Consider the following 22,011-nt stretch of genomic DNA (forward strand, 5'->3'; position numbering starts at 1 on the left):
CTTCGCCTATAACATCTGCCCCCACCGCCATACCTCCCTCGCCCCTCCACGGTAGCAATCCCAAGCCTCATACTTGCCTCCATTTACAAAACAGAAAAACAAAACAACCAAAACAATTACACCCAAACAAAACCAATCCCCACCCCACTCAACATCGAACCCCAAACCAAAACAAAACGGAACAAAACAAAAATACATAGATAAAAACCACCATTCACGGTGGTACAACAGAATAAACAATAAAAACACCTTTAAAACACCTTAAAATATATAAAAACATCTTTAACATTTGCTGCAGCAGCACCGGTGTCCTCAAAGCTGTCACAGAGGTGAGCCTGGGCCCCGCCCCTAGGCCCGATGGAGTTAGCCTGAGGAGGGAGCGGCCTTCCCCCACACTCACGGTGCAGCAGCAGCAGTGTCCCAATGCCTCAATGAGTTCCATAGTTCCTACTATGCGTAGAGAGAAGAAATTGTTGTATCTGTTCTGAATTTTCCAACCTTCAGTCTCATTGGAGATCAACCAGTTGCAGTGTTATGAATGGGAAATACTTTTATCTATGCACTTTCTCCATGCCATGTATTATGATGTCATTAAATTCTATCCTGTCCACTCTAACTCACCTTTTGTCTTAACTAAAAAGTCCTGAACGCTGCAACCTTTCTCTTGCCGTTTTCTGAACCATTTCCAACTCTTCAATATCCTGCTTGAGGTGAGGTGACCAGAAACACACACAGTATTCCAAACGCAGTTGCACCATGGAAGTTTGTAACGACATTATATCAACCATTTTATTTTCAATTCATTTTCCTAATGACCCATAGCATGGAAATTGCCTCAGCTGCCACGCACTGGGTCAGTGCCCTCATCAAGCAACCTACTTCAACCCCAATTTTTTTATTTGTGGTCAGTCGCTGCCAATTCAGACCCCATGAGCATATATGAAATTAATATTTTTTGCTCCAGTACTTTATCACTTTACACTTGTTTACCTTGGACTGTGGGACACAGGTGGCGCTGTGGGTTAAACCACAGAGCCTAGGGCTGGCTGATCAGGTGAGCTCCCTTTGTTCGGTCCCTGATCCTGTCAACCTAGCAGTTCAAAAGCACGTCAAAGTGCAAGTAGATAAATAGGTACCGCTCCGGCGGGAAGGTAAACGGCGTTTCCGTGCGCTGCTCTGGTTCGCCAGAAGCGGCTTAGTCATGCTGGCCACATGACCTGGAAGCTGTACGCCGGCTCCCTCGGCCAATAAAGCGAGATGAGCGCCGCAACCCCACAGTTGGTCACGACTGGACCTAATGGTCAGGTGTCCCTTTACCTTTGATTGCACTTGCCATTTTATCACCCATTCAGCTTTGGGAGGTCCTCCTGGAGCTCTTTGCAATCTCTTTTGCTTTAATGACCCAGAACCATTTAATATCATTTGCAAACTTGGCCACTTCACTGCTCACCTCTTTAGAGAATTTATGAAGAAGTTAAATAGCACAGGTATCAATACTGATCCTTTCTACTTCTCCCCATTGTCTATTTGTTCCTACTCTACTTCCTGCAACTTAGGCAATTCCTGATCCATAAAAGGACCTCTCCTCTTATTCTTTGACCGCTAAGCTTACTCAGGGGTCTTTGATGAGGTACTTCGTCAAAATGCTTTTCAGTGTCCAAGTACACTGTGTTAACCAATCTATACCCATATACTTGTTGACACTGTCAATGAACTCCAACAGAATTGCGAGACAAGATTTTCCCTTGCAGAAGCATGCTGGCTCTGCTTCAGCGAGGCTTGTTCTCCTCTATGTTTGGCTATTTTATCTTTAACACTTTCCACCAGTTTTCCTGGGACAGACAGTATGCTAACAGCATTCCCCCCGCATCCTTTAAAAACAACAACTAGTGTTACATTGGTTACTTTCTAGTCCCCAAGAATGGAGGGGACAAGTTATATACTTTAGACAGAAGATCAGCAATTTCACATTTGAGTTCTTTTATAACCTCTCGGGTGGATGGCATCTGGACACAGTGATTAATCTTACTGTAAACAAGTGGTACAGTGACAATAAAGTATTTCCATTTCTATTTTTCAATTTTTGTGTTGCCTACTAGGCTTAGAGCATCATTTCTCATCACAACTATCTGCCCCAGTTCCTTAGACCTGCCTCCTGCAAAGGTTAGGTTTAGGTACTGGGATCTGCCTGTACCTTTGGTTGTGAAGAGAGAGGCAAAGAATTCATTCAGCTTCCTTTGCAATCTCCTTACCTTTCTTTTGCGATTTTTTGGCTCCCTTGTCCTCCATTTCCTTCCTTTGCCCACCCAGGATCAATGGAAGCAACATAAAGAACGCAGCTGCTTCTGCTCAAAGCGACTAAGTCAAACGATGCTTTCCAACGCAAGTAGCTCCAGGCTTATACCAGGAGCCCATGGAAGTGGTTCAGCGATTACAACCTTCAGAGGAAAGCTCTTACCAATTTAATTTGTTTTCAAAAAGTTTCCCCAAGGGGAATTTGCTGCATTCGCCCATGGGGAAAAGAGACACTCACATCTTAAGCTGTTCCAGCAACTGTGAAACAAAACAACAGAATGAGGCGGTCCAGTTAAGGGGACAGGGAATACCAAAGCAAACATAGCCATTTCAGGTAGTCACTGCATTTTATTGGAAAACATTGATATAATTTTATTTTCACAGCTTGAACTGAACACAACACCACCTGCTTTCAAAGACATTCTTGCTCCAACCTTCCCCACGCCCCCTGCCTAAGTTCTCAGGTGAGATCCCTCCACCTCTGCTCACACAGGAGTGCAGAAGACAGGAAATAATAATAAGAGGGGGCGTGGTCAAATCCGCCACGGACTGCGCAAAGCACTCTTCTTTCACCCGGTTTCAGGGAAATTCTGCAGCTCTGTTTCGATTCCCCCTCCAAAACTGGTTTTTTTCCTCTTCTTCTTTATTTATTTAATTTTTTTTTTTGGATTAAAAAATAAAAGTGAAAAAAAGTAAAGAGAAGCAAGTTTGCGGCCCATGCTGTTTTGCCGCGAGGAAAGGGGAGGCGGGTGGGGACAGGTGGAGTTAAGGAAGCAACATTGAAAGAGCACAGACACCGAAGCCAAAGGTGCGGCACAAGCGTTAAAACTGAGAGCCACTACGAAAAAAATGAAGCGTCGCATGAGGAAGGCGGGGGAGGAGGGAGGGAGAAGAGGGCGTTCTGGCGCAGTTGGCATTCACTCAGCAGCGGCTTCACTGTTTTATTGCGGTTCCGTTCCGACGCCTCCCCCACCCCCCCAAGCTGCCAATCAAAAGCATTCGCCGTCGCCATACGCGGGGCGACCCCCCCCTCCCCGCAAAAGGGGCCTGTAGCATCAGGTATTTACATAGCAGCTCCAATGTCTGGACACAATGCTTAGGAAACTGTAAGGACATTTACAATTTATACAAGAAGATTAAGAACAAAGACAGAAGTTAAAATTATGGGCGGTTGGTTGGGTTTTGCGTGTGTGTTTTTCTTTTTTCTTTAAAGAGCCAATCGGACAGTTGTCGGACGCTCCCCCCTCCCCCTCTTTTTAACAGCCTCTTCTCCCCACATCATGCTGACGGAGCTCTCTGGAACCCGCCTTCAGCCACAGGCCCCCCGGCGGTGGGATAGCGCCCCCCCTCCCACGAAAACGAAGGGGGGGAAAAACAACAACCCAGTTTCCTCCTTGTACCCCTCCTCGGTGTTCCCTGGGGCAAGACCTTCGGTGGCAACCGCCATGTCAATGCGCACGACCACAGTGCCAGACACATGCAACACGATTAAGAAGGTTTTTGCGCTCTCTCCACCCCCATCGTGTGGATTCTTGAAAGAAAGAGAAAGAATCTGCGCCCTGGGAGACAGGCCAGCTCTGGCTGCAGAACAGAAGACCCGATGGAAACAAAAGACATCCACAAGGTTGGAGGTTCTCGGGGAGGTTTTTTGGGGGGGATGCACCAGAAGAGGTGGAAGGAAGGAAAGGCGGGGAGGGGGAAGGAGGGAGAGCAAGAAGAAGGAGGGAGAGATGAGTGCAATCATGCAGCTTTGGGAGTTTCTTTTTTTTTCTTTTTAATTGCTTGGTCAGATTTATTCCACAGCCGATTGTTTTGCTTAGAGAACCAGGTTACTTAAGTAGAGAGAGTGTGTTGGAGAAAAGTATCGAAGGAGAATGGGCATTGCCAGCCACCCACTCTGCGGGCTTCACTTTGCAGTCATCATCTGCACAAACTCTGCAAGAGACACAGTGCAAGGAAGCAAAGTCAGTACAGCCTTTGAAGCTGGAAGACTTGAGATCACCTAGTCAAAAAGCTCCCTAGACATCAGTCCAGGCAGCGGTCACAAAGTTACTTCGGGCTTGACATGATTCGACTTTTACACTCGATGTAGTTTTCAAAAGATAAAAGCAAACAGAGCTGTGATAATGCTATGAACTGTATCTGCTCCACTCTCATAATGCCTTCATCCAGAGAAAACTACCAGAGGGGAAGTCAACGGTACCGCCATCACTAAACACGACCTTAATGTGTACCCTGCTATATTGAACAATGTGTGAAGAGTACCGTAGGCTTCAAGAAGCAAAGAAAAGTCCCCAGAATAGTACCATCAAGATTTGAGGGGAAGGGCTAAGAAAGCCCTGGTTCTATCCAGCCAAGGCCTATAAAAAAAGCAAACTTCAAAGCCTTTGAATACGTTTTGCATATATGTGGACCTCACTGATGGACTCGGGAGTATTAAATTTGGGGTTATTTCCACACAGCTCAAAAGTGAAGTGTGATACATGTATAATCCAAGGCATCTCCCCCTCAACAAGATATGTAAAAATGGTTATGGTGCTTCCACGCCACCCAGATGGCTGAAGTCTGTGACACAATTACGGCCCTCGAAAACCAGAAGAGGGCCCATACAGTTCTTTAGAGACCCTCTGCCGAAGCAGAACCTCAATTCTTTCATGCAACATTCTGGCTGCCAAAACGGCAGCAGGCAAGATGCTGATCCCATCCCCGACTCACCTTCATAGTTGACCTGCCCGTCCCCATCAATATCTGCCTCCCTTATCATTTCATCCACCTCCTCGTCAGTGAGCTTCTCCCCTAGGTTTGTCATCACGTGGCGTAACTCTGCTGCGCTAATGTAGCCATTCCCATCCTGGAAGCAAAGGGATCAGTTCAGCAGGGAGCAGCACAACAAGGCAGCACCTTCCACTTTTATCCTGGCAAATGGCATTTCCTTCTCCATTCTGTATGCTCCAGATTAAGGGAAGTGGACACTGCTGTTTCCTTGCCATTCTCCCTGAGAGTATATAGGGATGCATGGCAGTGTTCTGTCCACTCTCCTCCCTCCCCTCCACAAGGCGGGTGGTCCTTCTCAACTTCCTCACCTTATCAAACACTCTGAAAGCCTCTCGGATCTCCTCCTCGCTGTCTGTGTCCTTCATCTTCCTTGCCATCATGGTCAAGAACTCTGGGAAGTCAATTGTGCCGTTCCCTGAAATCAGAAATGAGCACCAGTAAGATGAAGCCAGCAGAAACCAAAGCAGCTGAAGACTGGGATGCCGAGGCCAATCTCAAATAGCCACCCTAGGACAAAGCCAGCCTCGGAAGACAGAAGCCCCACTTGAAGGGAACCGAACTAGCTGGTGGAATGTGTTGGAGTTGGACACATTATGGCACAAAAGGAGTTCCACACCCCAGCACTGAAACTAGTGCCTGCTAAACGGTCTGCCTGTGAAGCAATCACAAAGAATATCTCAAGATACTGCAGGCATTACCCAACTGCTGGTATTTTGTTTTTATTTTAAGCATCTTGGACAGTGCAACTTGGAAGGCAGTATATACACTGAAGAAAGTGAGTGGTATTTTCAAGACATTCATGTTGCACCCTTCTGTTATCCCTGGAAGGAAATAGGATGCTACTTCCAATTATTGCTATTACTACTACAACTACTGGCTTTCTGGTTCCTTCAGAAGCCTTGACCCATCCCCCACTCCACTGTTAGCTAGTACCCCATCAGAACCAGTCCCCACCATTGCATTCACTGGCAACTTAATACATAGGCCAGTCTATGTTAGTCTGGCAAGATCAAATAAATCAATATCCCTCTTGCTTCTCCCTCTTAACTTGCCTCTCAGTCACAAAAGGCAGGGAAACAGCAGGGATGGGTGGATATCTAAGCACAGGAGTCAAAGAAGCTCAGTGGGCAAGTGGTAAACTGTTCCTCTCGTCCGCCAAGAATAAAGGTTGCTCCCCAATCTAAGCAACTCCCGCTGAATTTCTGCATAAACTACTGGCAGAAGCCATGGGTTTTGGATCACTTACTCTGCCCAGGCCCCCTTAGTGCTGGGGCCACTTACCATCAGCATCAACTTCATTGATCATGTCTTGCAGTTCTGCCTCGGTGGGGTTCTGACCCAGAGACCTCATCACAGTGCCAAGCTCCTTGGTGGTGATGGTGCCATCCCCGTCCTTGTCGAAGAGGGAGAAGGCCTCCTTGAATTCTGCAGGGGGAAGCAGGGTTGATGTAAGCTACATAGAGATCATGTACTTGCAACCAGTGATTATCCTGGAAGTCTAGCCAGCCCCATTCCAAAGACTTGGGAGAGAGGGGAACCAAGTGAGTCTGGTGATGCATTTGAAATCTCAAGTGCCTAAAATGCTGGTGGCAGCACAAGCCTGTTCACATTTTCCCAGGGATTTGTTTTGATCTTTTGTGGCCTTGCCCTCACACCACCACCCAAACCCAGCAGATGGGGAAATTATCTCTCCTAAAGGAACTGTAGTAAGGATTCTGCACTTTAAGGACTACCAGAAAAAAAAATCCTCCTTCTCTGCAAAGAAGCTCACAAGCTGCCCCTCACCATGTGCATTCTGGCTCAGTTTCAGCAGTAGTTAACCCAGCTTCAAAGCCAGTAGACAAGGGGATGTACTGCTCGTCTTCCCTCAACGTGCAGATCAATTCAGTGCCAGCCGAGTTAATATTTACTGCCACTGTATGCTGAGGACTCACCTGCAATCTGCTCTTCGGTAAGTTGGTCAGCCTGAAAGAAGTGAGAGAGAAAAACACATATAAAATGAAGAGTCACCCCAAGTCAAACCTCTCTACATCTTTTCTCAGCCTCCCTGGTGGGGAAGCAGCAGAGCCCATGCCATTTTCCACATTACCTGTAAGCCCCCAGCTCAGGTTCGCACACCTTGTGACCTACCAAGCTGGATGCAGTCCACCTGCAGTATCCAAAGGGTCTCCTGCTACCAACCTGCTATATGTGGCTGCATTTGGCTTAACCCCCAGCCTCAGTTCTGCAATTCAGGGCTACAGAGCTGAGATTGTAGCAGCAGCCCTATCCACCGAGGGTGAGAAGGGGCTTCCAAGCACACCCCTCCTCATACCAGGACGGACCATGGCCTCTAAGCCTGTCCATCATTCTATTGCTTCCTCCCTATGGTTGTCACTGCTGCCTTCCTTCACCCTGGCTCTCACCAAGAAGTCTTAAACCTGGAGCTATGCACATCCCCCATAAGATGGCACAATGCAGAAGAACTGCAGGTGGACGGCGACAGCTGCATCATTGGAATAAGCAGGGCAAAAGATTCCTGCATTGCAGGGGGTTCTCCTAAATGACCCTCGTGGTCCCTTCCAACTCTACAGTGCTATGATTTTAAGTCACATGGAGAAACCTAAATGTTTCAGAGCAGGAGAGGTGGGTCCTGAACCTCACCGGTTAGCCCGCTTCATTAAACCCCTCAACAGCCAATCTATGCCTGCTTTGCTGAGCACTGACCCAGTGGATTGTGTCCTCTTTAAAGGGATGACCCTGGTGAAATAACATTCTCCTTCCTCTTTCTGCTGGCTTTCAAAAATTGTCAGGAAGGAGCAAATAAATAATTAAGAGCAAGTCAGGAGGATTTTTCTTTTATTAGGTGGCTGGATTCTTCATCAAGTAACTTACAGCACCTGCTGAAATACCATAGAAGTTAAGCCTAACACTCTCAAGCCCACTTCCCCCAAGCTTTGCTCTGAGCTAGACACACCCAGCCCCCTTCTGCATCATGCCTATGTTTACAGGAGACACCAAAAGGCCCTTGAAGCCATGCCAGTTTCAGGAGCAGTGGCAGCACCCACCCACCCGTTGGCCTCTCACAAGTCAGGTTCTGCAATCTAAGCCACAGTGTATCATGACCAGAAAGCAGATGCACAGCAAAAGGTGCAGAGACCAACAGTGCCAGCTGCTTCATGCATGAAGGACTGAAAAAAAGCCACAGGGGTGGGGTCATTAGCTAGTTTGACCATCAAGTATAGAATTCACTGCCACAAGATATGGTGGTGGCCATTTACACAGCCAGAAGTAACAGAACTGGAAAAGGATCTCAAAGCAATGATTTCTTCCTGTTTCCCATTTACAATGCTTTCAGAAATGAAACCCAAAATGGCATGCCTTTAGACACAGATAATCTATTTCTGCTGTTTCATTGTATTTATATTGCAAATTTGTGATTTTATTGATGTTTTATTTGCACTGTATTAATGCTTTGCCTTTGGGTTTATGCTAAGCTGCCCCAGAATGGAGGAAAGGCAGGATAAAAAAAGGACAGACAGTGCAACACTGCAGACTCATTTCTGCTGGGATCCACGACTCGACCTGAGCATTCAATGGCTGAACCCAACCAGTATTGTTCTTTCTTAAAATAAGGCAACATTCAGAAGGCAGTTTTCTGGCTGAATGTTATTGCAGAAATGTAGGGCTCTGGGATGACAAGGGCAAAGCTTTAGAACTGAATCAGGAAGACACTGGTTCAAATCCTTAATCAGCCATGGCACTTAATGGGTGACCGTAGGCAAGTTAATAACTGAGCCTACCTTATGTCACAGCATTGCGGTGAGAATGATTAATATCTCAGAAAAATGGTGGGAATAGAAATGCAAATTATCTTGGCCTAAGGAGAAGTGAGGGTGTTTATCAGCAGTGTACAGGTACTGAGTAAAGTGGATTCCAAGGGGAAGTGAGGCACATTTCCACCTTTGTATTACCACATCATGGGACTTCTGAGATCCTGGACAAGAGCATCTCTGCCGCATTCCCCCTTGTCTGGCCTTGCTGAAGTTGGCTGCACCATTCCATCGTGCTTCTGCGTTGGCTAAGAAGCAGCCTGCAGCTCACACCCATTACGGTGCACTTGTTTAAAAAAAGGAGTTTTAACATTCTACTTCAGTGCTTTTGGAAGTAAGAGCTGCAAAACACGAGGATTGCTTGGACTCCAGCCTTCACTGCAGTCCCAGCCAGTCCAACACTGCAGCACAGCAAGAGCCAGAGCAGAAGATACAAGGCAAACCTGATACCACCTGAGAGTCGCTCCTTGTAAAATGCAGATATCACCAAGGACTGCCAAGGGTGCAACATGCAGAAGGGCAAAGTCCGCTGGGGGAGGGGGAGAAGAAGGAAAGCCCCCAATGAAAGTCCAGATGCAGCCATATGAAGTCCTCCCCACGCCCCACATTCTGGGGGGGACGGACCCATTTAGGCTTTAGAGCTAGAGGTATTTTTGCAGAGAATCTAATGCTACCCCGGATTAACAGGGGCTCAGTTAAACAGACTGCAGTGGACTTAGGAGCCCTCTACTGTCAGAAAAGGAAACAAGGATGATAAAGCACTTCCAATGCAGCGACAGAGAGTGAGGATCTGGGGAAGGTTTTAATACACTGCACCACAAAGGGTCACATCAATGCAGGAAAGGGTGGGTGGGACCACCCACATCCCAGCCAAGAGAGGGAAAAATCCTCATTTTGAGCTCAGGCACAGAACTGTTAGGGGCAACAGGGCAGGAGGGGGTCAGAACAGCCACCTGACTTTCATCTTGACCAAAGATTTCTTCAGGGCAAAAGCTTGAACTCTGACATCCCTGTCTAAACTTGTCAGATCGCATAAGCTACACAGGGTCTGCTAGACGAGAGGGAAACGCAAAGAGCAAGAAGAACTGCATTGCTCTTCAGAATCAGCCTTCAGAAGTGGCTTGGCATTTATAATGGCACCCCTACAGGACAGAAGACCAAGGGCCGTGGTAAGATCAAGGAAGGACAGTCCTGGCCTTCATCCCCCTCCCCAATCAAATCATGCTATCCCCCCCCCCCAAATCTCACTGGCCCTTTCAGCATTGCTTAAGATGGCCTACATCTCAATAATTGCTGGAGAGAGAGAGAAAGAAAGAGATGGTGGCCCTTCAGGGTAGCCAATCTAGATGGCCTGAGGGAAAGATGCTCTGGAAAGTAGGTTAGCATGGCAAGAGCAGCCAGCATGAAAATAATAATCTAATAGCTTCTGGTAGATAAGCCAAGCCGCCAGAGGGAAATGCAGACTCAAACAGGAAGCCACTCTTCTATATTGCAACGGGCTGAGGGAGGCTCCAGCAAGGGACTGAAGGAATTAGTGCGTCATCCACGCGCCGGAAGCTGCAGCAGGGAAAGGAAGATCAAAACTAGAAGGACCCCTGGCTTCATTACAGGAGGGTGGCTCTTTAAAGGCATTCTTTCTCCATTGTGAGCACTCTTCCCACCCACAGACAAGTGACCTTGTAATACTGAGACACCAAACCTTGTGCTTTACATCTGGGCTACTGTACTGTCTACACTGACAAGCAGCGGCTCTCCAGAATTTCAGACAGGAGTCTCTTGCAGCCTTATTGGGAGATGCCAGGGACTAAAACATGGGTCCTTCTGTATGCAAGGCATGTGGCTCTATTACTGAACTATGGCTCCTCTCCAAGCATCCCTAAGGTCCCCAGGATTCCCTCTCCTCATCACCAGACTACAAAGTAGTCTTCACACTATTATTTCTTGCCAAATTGTTTGTCACGCTGCAATTAGACCAGAACTACCCCACTACATTTCAAATTATCATGTTGGATGGCTTCCCCACTTCCCCCCAAAGCCAGTCAGAGGTGAGACACAGGATGGATTGGTTACTTCCATGCTTTTGTTTGAGTCAGGAGTTTGTCAGTTTCCTTGTTGAGGCAAACCAAAGTGGCTTCTGAGGCCCAGTGCATGAGAACATCAGATGCTGCAGCTAAACAGTAACCTGGAAAGCAGACCACCAGGAGCCTCATGGAACAGAAGGACATGCATGCAATAAAACCTTCATTAAGAAGACAGCTCATATTTGTCAAGATCCACACCCATGTTCTCCTGCATCCCCAAGACAAGCCTCTCTGCTCTTCTAGATGATGGAAAGTGAATTCTCATCAGCAACCCAGCCACACCATTTCCAGCCCCAACACAGCTTATGAGGAGACCATTCAAAAGACCACCAACTCCATGCATTCTCTCTTCAAATCATGAAGCTCTCTCAATACACTTCCCTCCCTATCTTTTCTGCCCATTACATCTTCCACTCCTAGAAACACCAGCCTGACCTTTGAGGGTCCTGTCAGTTCACTTCCTCGAATTCTACCACCATTAACTCATCTCACACCAGATACTCTACATGGCCACCTCCCACAAAGGCTCATTGTCTGTCGGCTTCTGAACAATGGGCTACAAAATGCCATCTCCCACACATCCCCTTCAACGAATCACCTCCAGCCCTTTTCCCATGGCCATCAAGTGTCCCACTCTCAGCATCATCATTTAGCAGCCTTACAGCGCTGCTACCCAAGAGAACATCTCCAGAAACAAGACCCCTATCCAAAGTACTCCTGAAGGGCAGATCCAAACACCCTCAACGGCTTCATGCCAAAGGCCTTGTGATGATCAGCTGCCACCCTTATCCAGCCCCACCCGCCCTCCTGCCCCATGACATCCCCCAGCCAGGTGGGCCTTCTGCCCAGTGCCCCTGCTGCCATCACCTCCTCTGTTCAGTACCTGTGGTGATGCCACCCCCACATCACCTCCCACCCCAAGCTCCCTGAAACCAGATCCACACCTGAGACGAGCCCTGCGTTTCTGCTCCACTCCCATTAACCCTGCCACCTGCTCATTGCCCCAATTGCCCAAGAACCTAACCGGCCAGGTAGCCACCCATTCTGGAAAACCCATCATCCAGGGCACTTCCTCCCAGCTTTCTTGAGAATTTACGCCAGCGCTTTCTTCCCAGCCTCACCCCCTGGACCCCCCCCCAGCACACAATCCAGCATCAACAAACCCCCCCCAACACACACACTGCTCATCTTATCACATTTCGCCTCTCCCCTTCGTGCTTCTTCGGAAGGAAGGCTCAGGAGAGAGAGGGGGGAATGAGATCAGCCTCCCCCCACGCCTCGCCTCTCTCGCTGCCCCACTCGTCCCAGCCCCCAAATGCTCATTGCACCCCCCTTCACTCCGTAGGAAGGGCGTCCTAAGCCTCCCCCCCAAAAAACCTCCCCTGCAGTCAAGCTGGCACCCCCAAAACCCTGCGCTCAAACTGCCCCCCTCCTCCCCACATCTGTTTCCTCTCCAGCTCCATTCACTCACCCCCCCAAAAAAAACTCCCCCAACCAGTGCTCCCCCATCTGCAACCCAGGACGTGCACGCGCCGACCCCCTCCCCATGTGCCCTGCAGTGCGGTGAACCCCCACCGTCTCACGCACCCCAAATACCCCCCATTTGACTCTGCACGCCCCACAAGCATTTCACTGGCGCCATTTCTCCCCTGCCCCCCCATTAACACCCCCCCACACACAATAAAATCAATGGGGCACTTAACTGGCCCCCTCCTCAGAGACCCTCGGCCCCCTCCCCCCCATATAGCCCCCCTCCATTAACCCCTTCCCCCCTCGCCCCCACCCCCCCTTCCTCAATTAACCCCTCAGGCGCCCGCGCCCCTCACCATGGCCGGGTCCGGGTGGCGACAGCAGCTGGAGCGTCGAGAGGCTTCGCGGAGCAGCGGCAGCGGCGGCGATGTGGGGAAGGGAGGTGGGAGCAGCACTAGCCGGAACCCGCTGCGGGCCGCCTCACGCACACACACGGCGCGAGAGGGATCCCTCCGCCAACGGCCGCCAGGGAAGCGCCCCGCCCCCTTCCTTCTCCCCGCATTCCGCGCGTCTGAGCTGCTCTCGGCCGCCGCGCAAGCCCCGCCCACTTCCCCCTCCTCTTTGCGGAGTGGGGTGGGGTGAAGAAGAGGGGGACTATTTTTCCTCTCTTTTTTCTCCGCCCGCCGCCGCTTTTTCTCTTCGTCCGCCCCTCCCTCGAACCGCCTTCCAGCGGAAGGACACAGTATTGTGACGGCGCACTTGTGACACGCGCCCCCATTGGCTGGGGAGCCAGGCGCAGGCTGAGACTGCCGCGGCCATTGGTCGCCTCTCACCTGCAATGCGTCAAAATCGGAGCGGGCCATGTCGGAGCGGGAAAGAGGGGGGGTGGAGGGAGGAACCATATCGGGAGGAATGGGCGGAAAGGCAGGGTAGCCAGCGGGGCAGCGGGCTGCTTGTTTCGTGGGTTTCAGGGAGGAAGGCAGCCGCTCGCGCTCTTTCGAATGGTACAAGCCAACTATTCCCCCCCCACTCCCAGCACAAATAGATCAATCTGGGAATAGGGGGCGGAGCCACAATAACCACCAGGCAGGCAATAGCCCTGCCTCCTTCATGCAGCCACGCGCTCATCGCAATCAGATAGGCCACACCCCTGTCCTTGGCCACGCCCATCCCATGTTTCCCCGCCCCCAAACTTTTTACCTGCAATTTTTTTCCTAGCCTGGTGCGTTTCCTTTTCCTACGTGGAAGAGACAGGGTGTTAACAACCGCAGTTTTCCCCAGGCAGGGCAATGCAGTGATGGGGCGCTTTACCTGTTGAACTGCAGCCTGTCAATGAAGAAGTTGCAGCTGCTCTCCCTGGCTTCTCACCTGTCTGTTGATCTGGCCACATTAGAAATAAAGGTCCACTAACCTCAGTATTTATATGCCTGTTGTCTTTGTCCATGGAGTTTTCTTGGCAGGGATACTGGAGTGGCTTGCCGGTTCCTGCTCCAGGTGGATCACGTTTGGTCAAAACTCTCCACTATGACCTGTCCATCTTGGGTGGCCCGGCACGGCATAGCTCATAGCTTCTCTGAGTTATTCAAGCCCCTTCGCCACGGCAAGGCAGTGATCCATTCTTAAGGAAATCAGCCCTGCTCACTGGAAGGACAGATCGTGAAGCTGAGGCTCCAAGACTTTGGCCACCTCATGAGAAGAGAAGACTCCCTGGAAAAGACCCTGATGCTGGGAAAGATGGAGGGCACAAGGAGAAGGGGACGACAGAGAACGAGATGGCTGGACAGTGTTCTCGAAGCTACCAGCATGGGTGTGACCAAACTGCGGGAGGCAGTGGAAGACAGGAGTGCCTGGCGTGCTCTGGTCCATGGGGTCACAAAGAGTCGGACACGACTAAACGACTAAACAACAACAACCTCAGTATTTGGGACGCGGGAGGCGCTGTGCGTTAAATCGCAGAGCCTAGGACTTGCTGATCAGAAGGTTGGCGGTTCGAAGCTCCTGTTGCTCGGTCCCAGCTCCTGCCAACCTAGCAGTTCGAAAGCACGTTAAAGTGCAAGTAGATAAATAGGTACCGCTCCGGCGGGGAGGTAAACGGCGTTTCTGTGTGCTGCTCTGGTTTGCCAGAAGCGGCTTAGTCATGCTGAACTCCTCAATGCCTTCTTTGCCTCAGTCTTCTCCGATAAAGAAAACAATGCCCGATCTGAAGAACTTGGAGCAAATGATTCAGCAGAGGAAACACAGCCCAGAATAACTAAGGAGATAGTACAAGAATACTTGGCTAGTCTAGATGTATTCAAGTCTCCAGGGCCAGATGAACTGCATCCAAGAGTATTAAAAGAACTGGCAGATGTGATTTCAGAACCACTGGCAGTCATCTTTGAGAATTCCTGGAGAACAGGCGAAGTCCCAGCAGACTGGAGGAGGGCAAATGTTGTCCCTATTTTCAAAAAGGGGAAAAGAGAGGACCCAAATAATTACCGCCCAGTCAGTCTGACATCAATACCAGGGAAGATTCTGGAGCAGATCATTAAGCAAACAGTCTATGAGCACCTAGAAAGGAATGCTGTGATCACCAATAGTCAGCATGGATTTCTGAAAAATAAGTCATGTCAGACGAACCTGATCTCGAGCCTGGTAGATGAAGGGAACGCAGTGGATGTAGCCTACCTTGATTTCAGCAAGGCATTTGACAAGGTGCCCCATGATATTCTTGTAAAGAAGCTGGTAAAATGCGGTCTTGACTATGCTACCACTCAGTGGATTTGTAACTGGCTGACTGACCGAACCCAAAGGGTGCTCATCAATGGTTCCTCTTCATCCTGGAGAAGAGTGACTAGTGGGGTGCCACAGGGTTCTGTCTTGGGCCCGGTCTTATTCAACATCTTTATCAACGACTTGGATGATGGACTCAAGGGCATCCTGATCAAATTTGCAGATGACACCAAACTGGGAGGGGTGGCTAACACCCCAGAGGACAGGATCACACTTCAAAACGACCTTGACAGATTAGAGTACTGGGCCAAAACAAACAAGATGAATTTTAACAGGGAGAAATGTAAAGTATTGCACTTGGGCAAAAAAAATGAGAGGCACAAATACAAGATGGGTGACACCTGGCTTGAGAGCAGTACGTGTGAAAAGGATCTAGGAGTCTTGGTTGACCACAAACTTGACATGAGCCAACAGTGTGACGCAGCAGCTAAAAAAGCCAATGCAATTCTGGGCTGCATCAATAGGAGTATAGCATCTAGATCAAGGGAAGTAATAGTGCCACTGTATTCTGCTCTGGTCAGACCTCACCTGGAGTACTGTGTCCAGTTCTGGGCACCACAGTTCAAGAAGGACACTGACAAGCTGGAAGGTGTCCAGAGGAGGGCAACCAAAATGGTCAAAGGCCTGGAAACGATGCCTTATGAGGAACGGCTAAGGGAGCTGGGCATGTTTAGCCTGGAGAAGAGGAGGTTAAGGGGTGATATGATAGCCATGTTCAAATATATAAAAGGATGTCACATAGAGGAGGGAGAAAGGTTGTTTTCTGCTGCTCCAGAGAAGCGGACACGGAGCAATGGATCCAAACTACAAGAAAGAAGATTCCACCTAAACATTAGGAAGAACTTCCTGACAGTAAGAGCTGTTCGACAGTGGAATTTGCTGCCAAGGAGTGTGGTGGAGTCTCCTTCTTTGGAGGTCTTTAAGCAGAGGCTTGACAACCATATGTCAGGAGTGCTCTGATGGTGTTTCCTGCTTGGCAGGGGGTTGGACTCGATGGCCCTTGTGGTCTCTTCCAACTCTATGATTCTATGATTCTATGATTCTATGCTGGCCACATGACCCGGAAGCTGTACGCTGTCTCCCTCGGCCAATAAAGTGAGATGAGTGCCGTAACCCCAGAGTCGGCCACGACGGAACCCAATGGTCAGGGGTCCCTTTACCTTAAGCTCAGTATTCCCTGCACAGACTGCCAGCGATTCTCCAGTCAGGGTTTGAGACAACAGGCCCTCCCAGCTCTCTCTACCTGTTAAAAACGGTTTGAATGCATGAAATGTAGATCAGTTCACACCCCTTCCAACCACAGACACCATCTTTCAGCAGGTGAGGAATAATGTGGTCAGCAAAATGTTCACAAGGAGTTATAGGGAAGTACAGTAGACAGGAACTCTAGAATATCTCCCTATGAAATCACTGAATTTGATCCTCCTTCCTTTCATTATTAATTTTTTTTAAGTGGAGTTTTGCTTGGAGGGGGAAAAGCATAAGGAACAGGATCTCGCGCATTAAAATGCACGGGCAACACAGACCTTTGGCTCGCGCTGCTGAAGGGGGTCATATGGAAAGCATCTAACATTTTGTTTCCAGTTATGCCTCCATGAAATGAAGTGCTCCTAGGGACAAGAGTGCCTCTGAGAACATACAAAAGGCCTTCCAGACATTGCTGAGGTAAGGACCTAGGAAGCTGCCTTCTACTGAACCAGGCCACGGGTCACCCAAAGTGTGGTACGCATATGTACCCATAAGGGTACGTTAAAGAATTTCAACAAATACACAGCAGAATGTTTTATTTTACTTTATCATAGGGCTTTTCTTTTACCTCCAGAAAACAATTCAAATATTTGTTGTTGTTGTTTAGTCGTTTAGTCGTGTCCGACTCTTCGTGACCCCCTGGACCAGAGCACGCCAGGCCCTCCTGTCTTCCACTGCCTCCCGCAGTTTGGTCAAACTCATGCTAGTAGCTTCGAGAACACTGTCCAACCATCTCGTCCTCTGTCGTCCCCTTCTCCTTCTGCCCTCCATCTTTCCCAACATCAGGGTCTTTTCCAAGGAGTCTTCTCTTCTCATGAGGTGGCCAAAGTCTTGGAGCCTCAGCTTCAGGATCTGTCCTTCCAGTGAGCACTCAGGGCTGATTTCCTAAAGAATGGATAGGTTTGATCGTCTTGCAGTCCATGGGACTCTCAAGAGTCTCCTCCAGCACCAGAATTCAAAAGCATCCATTCTTCGGCGATCAGCCTTCTTTATGGTCCAGCTCTCACTTCCATATATCACTACTGGGAAAACTTCCCCCAAATTATCTTTGCCCAAGAAGGGGGATGTTGGTAAGACTCAGCTCTCCAAAGCGGGATGCAATTATTGTAAGTTTGGGAAACCTTGTTCTACAGAGATTGGCGAGCGCTCTCCATGGTTTCATGCAAGAAGGCTTTCCCCTGGCCTCCCTGGAGATGCTCCCAGATTTGAACCCGTTACCTTCTGCATGCAGACACTCTGCCGCTGCGCTTTGTCCCTGGGTGATGCCTAACCTTTCAATCAGCAAATTGCTACTTTTCAAGGGGTTAAACTTCAGGCGAAGTATTTGACAGCCTTCAGTCATTGTTGCCTTGATAACAGGTCACATTTGTCTCTATTTTACAGACGCAGCACAGAAAAGGGTTAGTGGCTGAGATGGGGTATGAGCCGGGAGCCTAGCCAAACACTTCCACTATATTAATCTGAGGATTTTAAAGTCTCAGCAACTGTGGTATTCAGCGGCATACTGTCTCCAAGAGGGGAGGCAGAACATAGCCTTAACCCTCCACAAATTTGTTTACAAATTTGGGGGACAGGAGGCAGGCAGGTGTGGGGGACTCCCTGGTCCTGAATGGGGTAACTGTGCCCCTGAAGGACCAGGTGCGCAGCCTGGGAGTCATTTTGGACTCACAGCTGTCCATGGAGGCACGGGTGAAATCTGTGTCCAGGGCAGCTGTTTACCAGCTCCATCTGGTATGCAGGCTGAGACCCTACCTACCTGCAGACTGCCTCACAAGAGTGGTGCATGCTCTGGTTATCTCCCGCTTGGACTACTGCAATACGCTCTAGGTGGGGCTACCTTTGAAGGTGACCCAGAAACTACAACTAATCCAGAACACGGTAGCTAGACTGGTGACTGGGAGCGGCCGCAGAGACCACATAACACTGCTCTTGAAAGACCTACATTGGCTCCCAGTACGTTTCCGAGCACCATTCAAAGTGTTGGTGCTGACCTTGAAAGCCCTAAACGGCTTTGGTCCAGTATACCTGAAGGAGCGTCTCCACCCCCATTGTTCAGCCTGGACACTGAGGTCCAGCACTGAGGGCCTTCTGGCAGTTCCCTCACTACGAGAAGCCAAGTTACAGGGAACCAGGCAGAGGGCCTTCTCGGTGGTGGCACCCGCCCTGTGGAATGCCCTCCCACCAGATGTCAAAGAGAACAACAATTACCAGACTTTTAGAAGACATCTGAAGGCAGCCCTGTCTAGGGAAGCTTTTAATGTTTGATGTATTATAGTATTTTAATATTTTTTTGGAAGCCGCCCAGAGTGGCTGGGGAAGCCCAGCCAGATGGGTGGGGTATAAATATTATATTATATTTATATTATATTTATATTATATTTATATTATATTATATTATATTATATTATATTATATTATATTATATTATATTATATTATATTATATTATATTATATTATATTTAACCCCTCTTTTAAAGCCATCCAAGTCCATGGCCTGCAGGAGGGAGTTCCACAGTTTAACTATGCGCTGAATGCAGAAGCACTTCCTTTTCCCTGTGTTCAATCTTCCAACCCTCAGCTTCGCTGGGTGGCTCTCGGTTCTAGTACCATGGAAGAAGATGAGGAAACATCTCCTTGTCCAATTCCTGAACTCCAGGCATAATCGTACACACCTCCTGCTTGCTCACCTTCCCTCTAAATTAAAAAGCCCCAAATGTTGCAACCTGTCCTGTTTCTCCATCGCCTCGGTCGTTTTGCTCGCCCTTTCCTGAACCCTTTTCCAGCTGCACAATTTTCATTTTCGAGATGGTTCGTCTCTCATTCTCCTCCTCACCAACCTCTAAATGCTAAATGCTTATCCAGAAACACACACACCTGGCCTGGCGCCTGTCCGTATCCTGATCTCTCGGCGCGGAGTTTATTAACGATTGAGCAAATGACTCTGGGCCATGGATCCTGTAACAGAGACCTCCTCTCGCCCGCTGACTCGCCTGCCTTTCATGGACTGTAATGGACTTTCGGTGAGCTTGAACAGGGAAGATAATGTTACCCTGGAGCCTTCTAAGCAGGGCAGAGAGTGCCCGGCCTGCGAGACGAACTTGTTTTTTGCTGTTGCCGCTTTTACAGCCAAAAAAAAGTGACCTTGGTGGTTCTAATTCCACCCAGAATCGATGCTGCTTCAGGTCTTATCAGGAATGGCGCATGAACAGAGAAGTTTATAAAGGGCTTTTTGTTACTCTATCCGTTTTCGTTCTCACAAATGAAACTGTCGAGTTCCCCATCTGCTTTGCTGCATTTCACATTCCTTTTTAGTTTGGTGGTGGCTGTAATAATTTTCGCAGACGCTGTTGAGGGCTGCCATTTTGTTTTCCCAGAATGCCCCACATATTGCATCATTTTTTGGGGGGGGTGACCCCTTGCCAGCGGAGGCCGCTATGTCGTCGCGATGGCAGTTATTCAGCCTCACTTAGTACAAATAGACATAAAGGTTAATTTCCCCCGCCACTCTTCCCTATTCCAAAGATGTATGTCCCGGTTCTCCCTCAACAGCGTATTAAGAACAGTTTATCAGTAACAGGAAATAGGATTCTCTGACACTGAGGGGATGCTTGCTCCCTGGGCTCCCCTCTCTCTCCAAAACGGTCCTCCTCTCAGATGTCGCTCAGCAGAACTGCACATGCTCAGAGGAACTCTCCCCTATTCTACAATGGTGAATATTACTCGTATGTAAGGCCAGGCCAGGCTTTTGAGGAAAGGTCTGCTCAAAATGCCTAGACACCTCGTGCTGACAGTTAAGTGCACATCTTTCCACAATTGCAGTCTTCTGCTTTTAGCTTTCTGCCATATGTATAATTGTTGCAAACCGCTCAGGTATATTTTACGAGCAGTAGCACAGAAATATTGTCAAATAAATGCATGAATAAATTATTATTATTATTATTATTATTATTATTATTATTATTATTATTATTATATTACCCCACCCATATGGCTGGGCTTCCCCAGCCACTCTGGGCAGCTTCCAACAAAAGATTAAAATACAGTAATGCATCAAACTTTTGAATTATGGTGTTGGAGGAGACTCTTGAGAGTCCCATGGACTGCAAGAAGATCAAACCTCTCCATTCTGAAGGAAATCAGCCCTAAGCGCTCACTGGAAGGACAGATCCTGAAGCTGAGGCTCCAATACTTTGGCCACCTCATGAGAAGAGAAGACTCCCTGGAAAAGACCCTGATGTTGGGAAAGATGGAGGGCACAAGGAGAAGGCGACGACAGAGGACGAGATGGTGGGACAGTGTTCTCAAAGCTACCAGCATGAGTTTGACCAAACTGCGGGAGGCAGTGGAAGACAGGAGTGCCTGGCGTGCTCTGGTCCATGGGGTCACAAAGAGTCGGACACGACTAAACGACAACAACAATGCATCAAACATTAAAAGCTTCCCTAAACAGATGTCTTCTAAAAGTCTGGTAGTTGTTGTTCTCTTTGACATCTGGTGGGAGGGCGTTCCACAGGGCGGGCGCCACCACCGAGAAGCCCCTCTGCCTGGTTCCATGTAACTTAGAATGTAACATGTAAATGCATGAGACCTCAGCTGCCGACCCCGGTGTGGAGCCATGAGGTCTAGAAACTCGCTCCAAAGTGACGGTTGGCGCTGCCCCTGTTTCCGCGCTGCGGGTGGCTGGTTATTTTGAAATGCTCAAGAGTCGGAAATTCCCAACCTCACCGGGATTTCTTCATCCCAGTCCCACGCCCTCCTATAGCCACTGGGGCCGGCAGCTGGTGTGTATATGTTTGCGTGTGGTGCGCCCAGTGAGCCCTGATGCCGTTTTGTGTGTGTGTATGTGTGTTTTGGGAACAGTTTGCCCTGCCCATACAGGTTGGGAGCCGAGGAACCCAGAAACACAGCCTCGCTCTGTTCTCAGGAGCCGAGGGCAAGGCAAGGGCAGGCCAGAGCCTGCCCCCCAAATCACTGCCATCTAGAATGAGCTGTGCTCCACTTTGAATGGCCACCCGTTCTTCCTGCGGCTACTGCGAGGAAGGTGGCGAGGTGCAGAGAGCGAGAGAGCCAGGCAGAACAGGTCAGAGATGGGGATCGGGTGCCAAGGAAACTGATACTCCTCGCGCCCAAGACAGGAGCGCCCGGAGGGGGTTTCGCTCCCTGGGAAAAGCGAGAGAGGAGATCCCGTCAGCCTGGGTTTGTCAGAGGCTGGCATTGCTGTCACTCAAAAACCCCAAAACAACCGGGGGGTGGGCAGAGAGACACCTATTTTTGCCCACAGAAGGAGAAAGGATAGAGGGGAAGGGGATCAAGTTGATTCCAAGCCAAAGGCCAGGCGGAACAACTCTTGTCTTACAGGCCCTGCGGAAAGAAATCAGATCCTGCAGGGCCCTGGTCTCATGAGGCAGAGCGTTCCACCAGGCCGGGGCCAGTGTTGAAAAGGCCCTGGCTCTGGTTGAGGCTAATCTGACTTCCTTTGGGCACCTCTAGGGTGTTGCTATTTATGGACCTTAAGGTCCTCCGCAGGGCATACCGGGAGAGGCGGTCCCGTAGGTAC

General features: G+C 49.2%; 1 protein-coding gene across 1 annotated transcript; it reads right to left on the reverse strand.

The window, feature by feature from the left end:
• Positions 1-2,623: 2,623 nt before the first annotated feature.
• CALM3 (calmodulin 3) lies at positions 2,624-13,311 on the reverse strand. The gene is made up of 6 exons (XM_083627774.1): positions 12,790-13,311; positions 7,005-7,035; positions 6,352-6,495; positions 5,379-5,485; positions 5,011-5,146; positions 2,624-4,230 (listed from the first exon to the last, which is right to left on the reverse strand). The coding sequence occupies exons 1-6, from the start codon at positions 13,294-13,296 to the stop codon at positions 4,202-4,204; spliced, it is 954 nt and encodes a 317-aa protein (XP_083483900.1). The 5' UTR covers positions 13,297-13,311; the 3' UTR covers positions 2,624-4,201.
• Positions 13,312-22,011: the final 8,700 nt, after the last annotated feature.

This window comes from Podarcis filfolensis (genome assembly GCF_964270895.1).
Source record: "Podarcis filfolensis genome assembly, chromosome: 8".
Lineage (NCBI taxonomy): Eukaryota > Metazoa > Chordata > Lepidosauria > Squamata > Lacertidae > Podarcis > Podarcis filfolensis.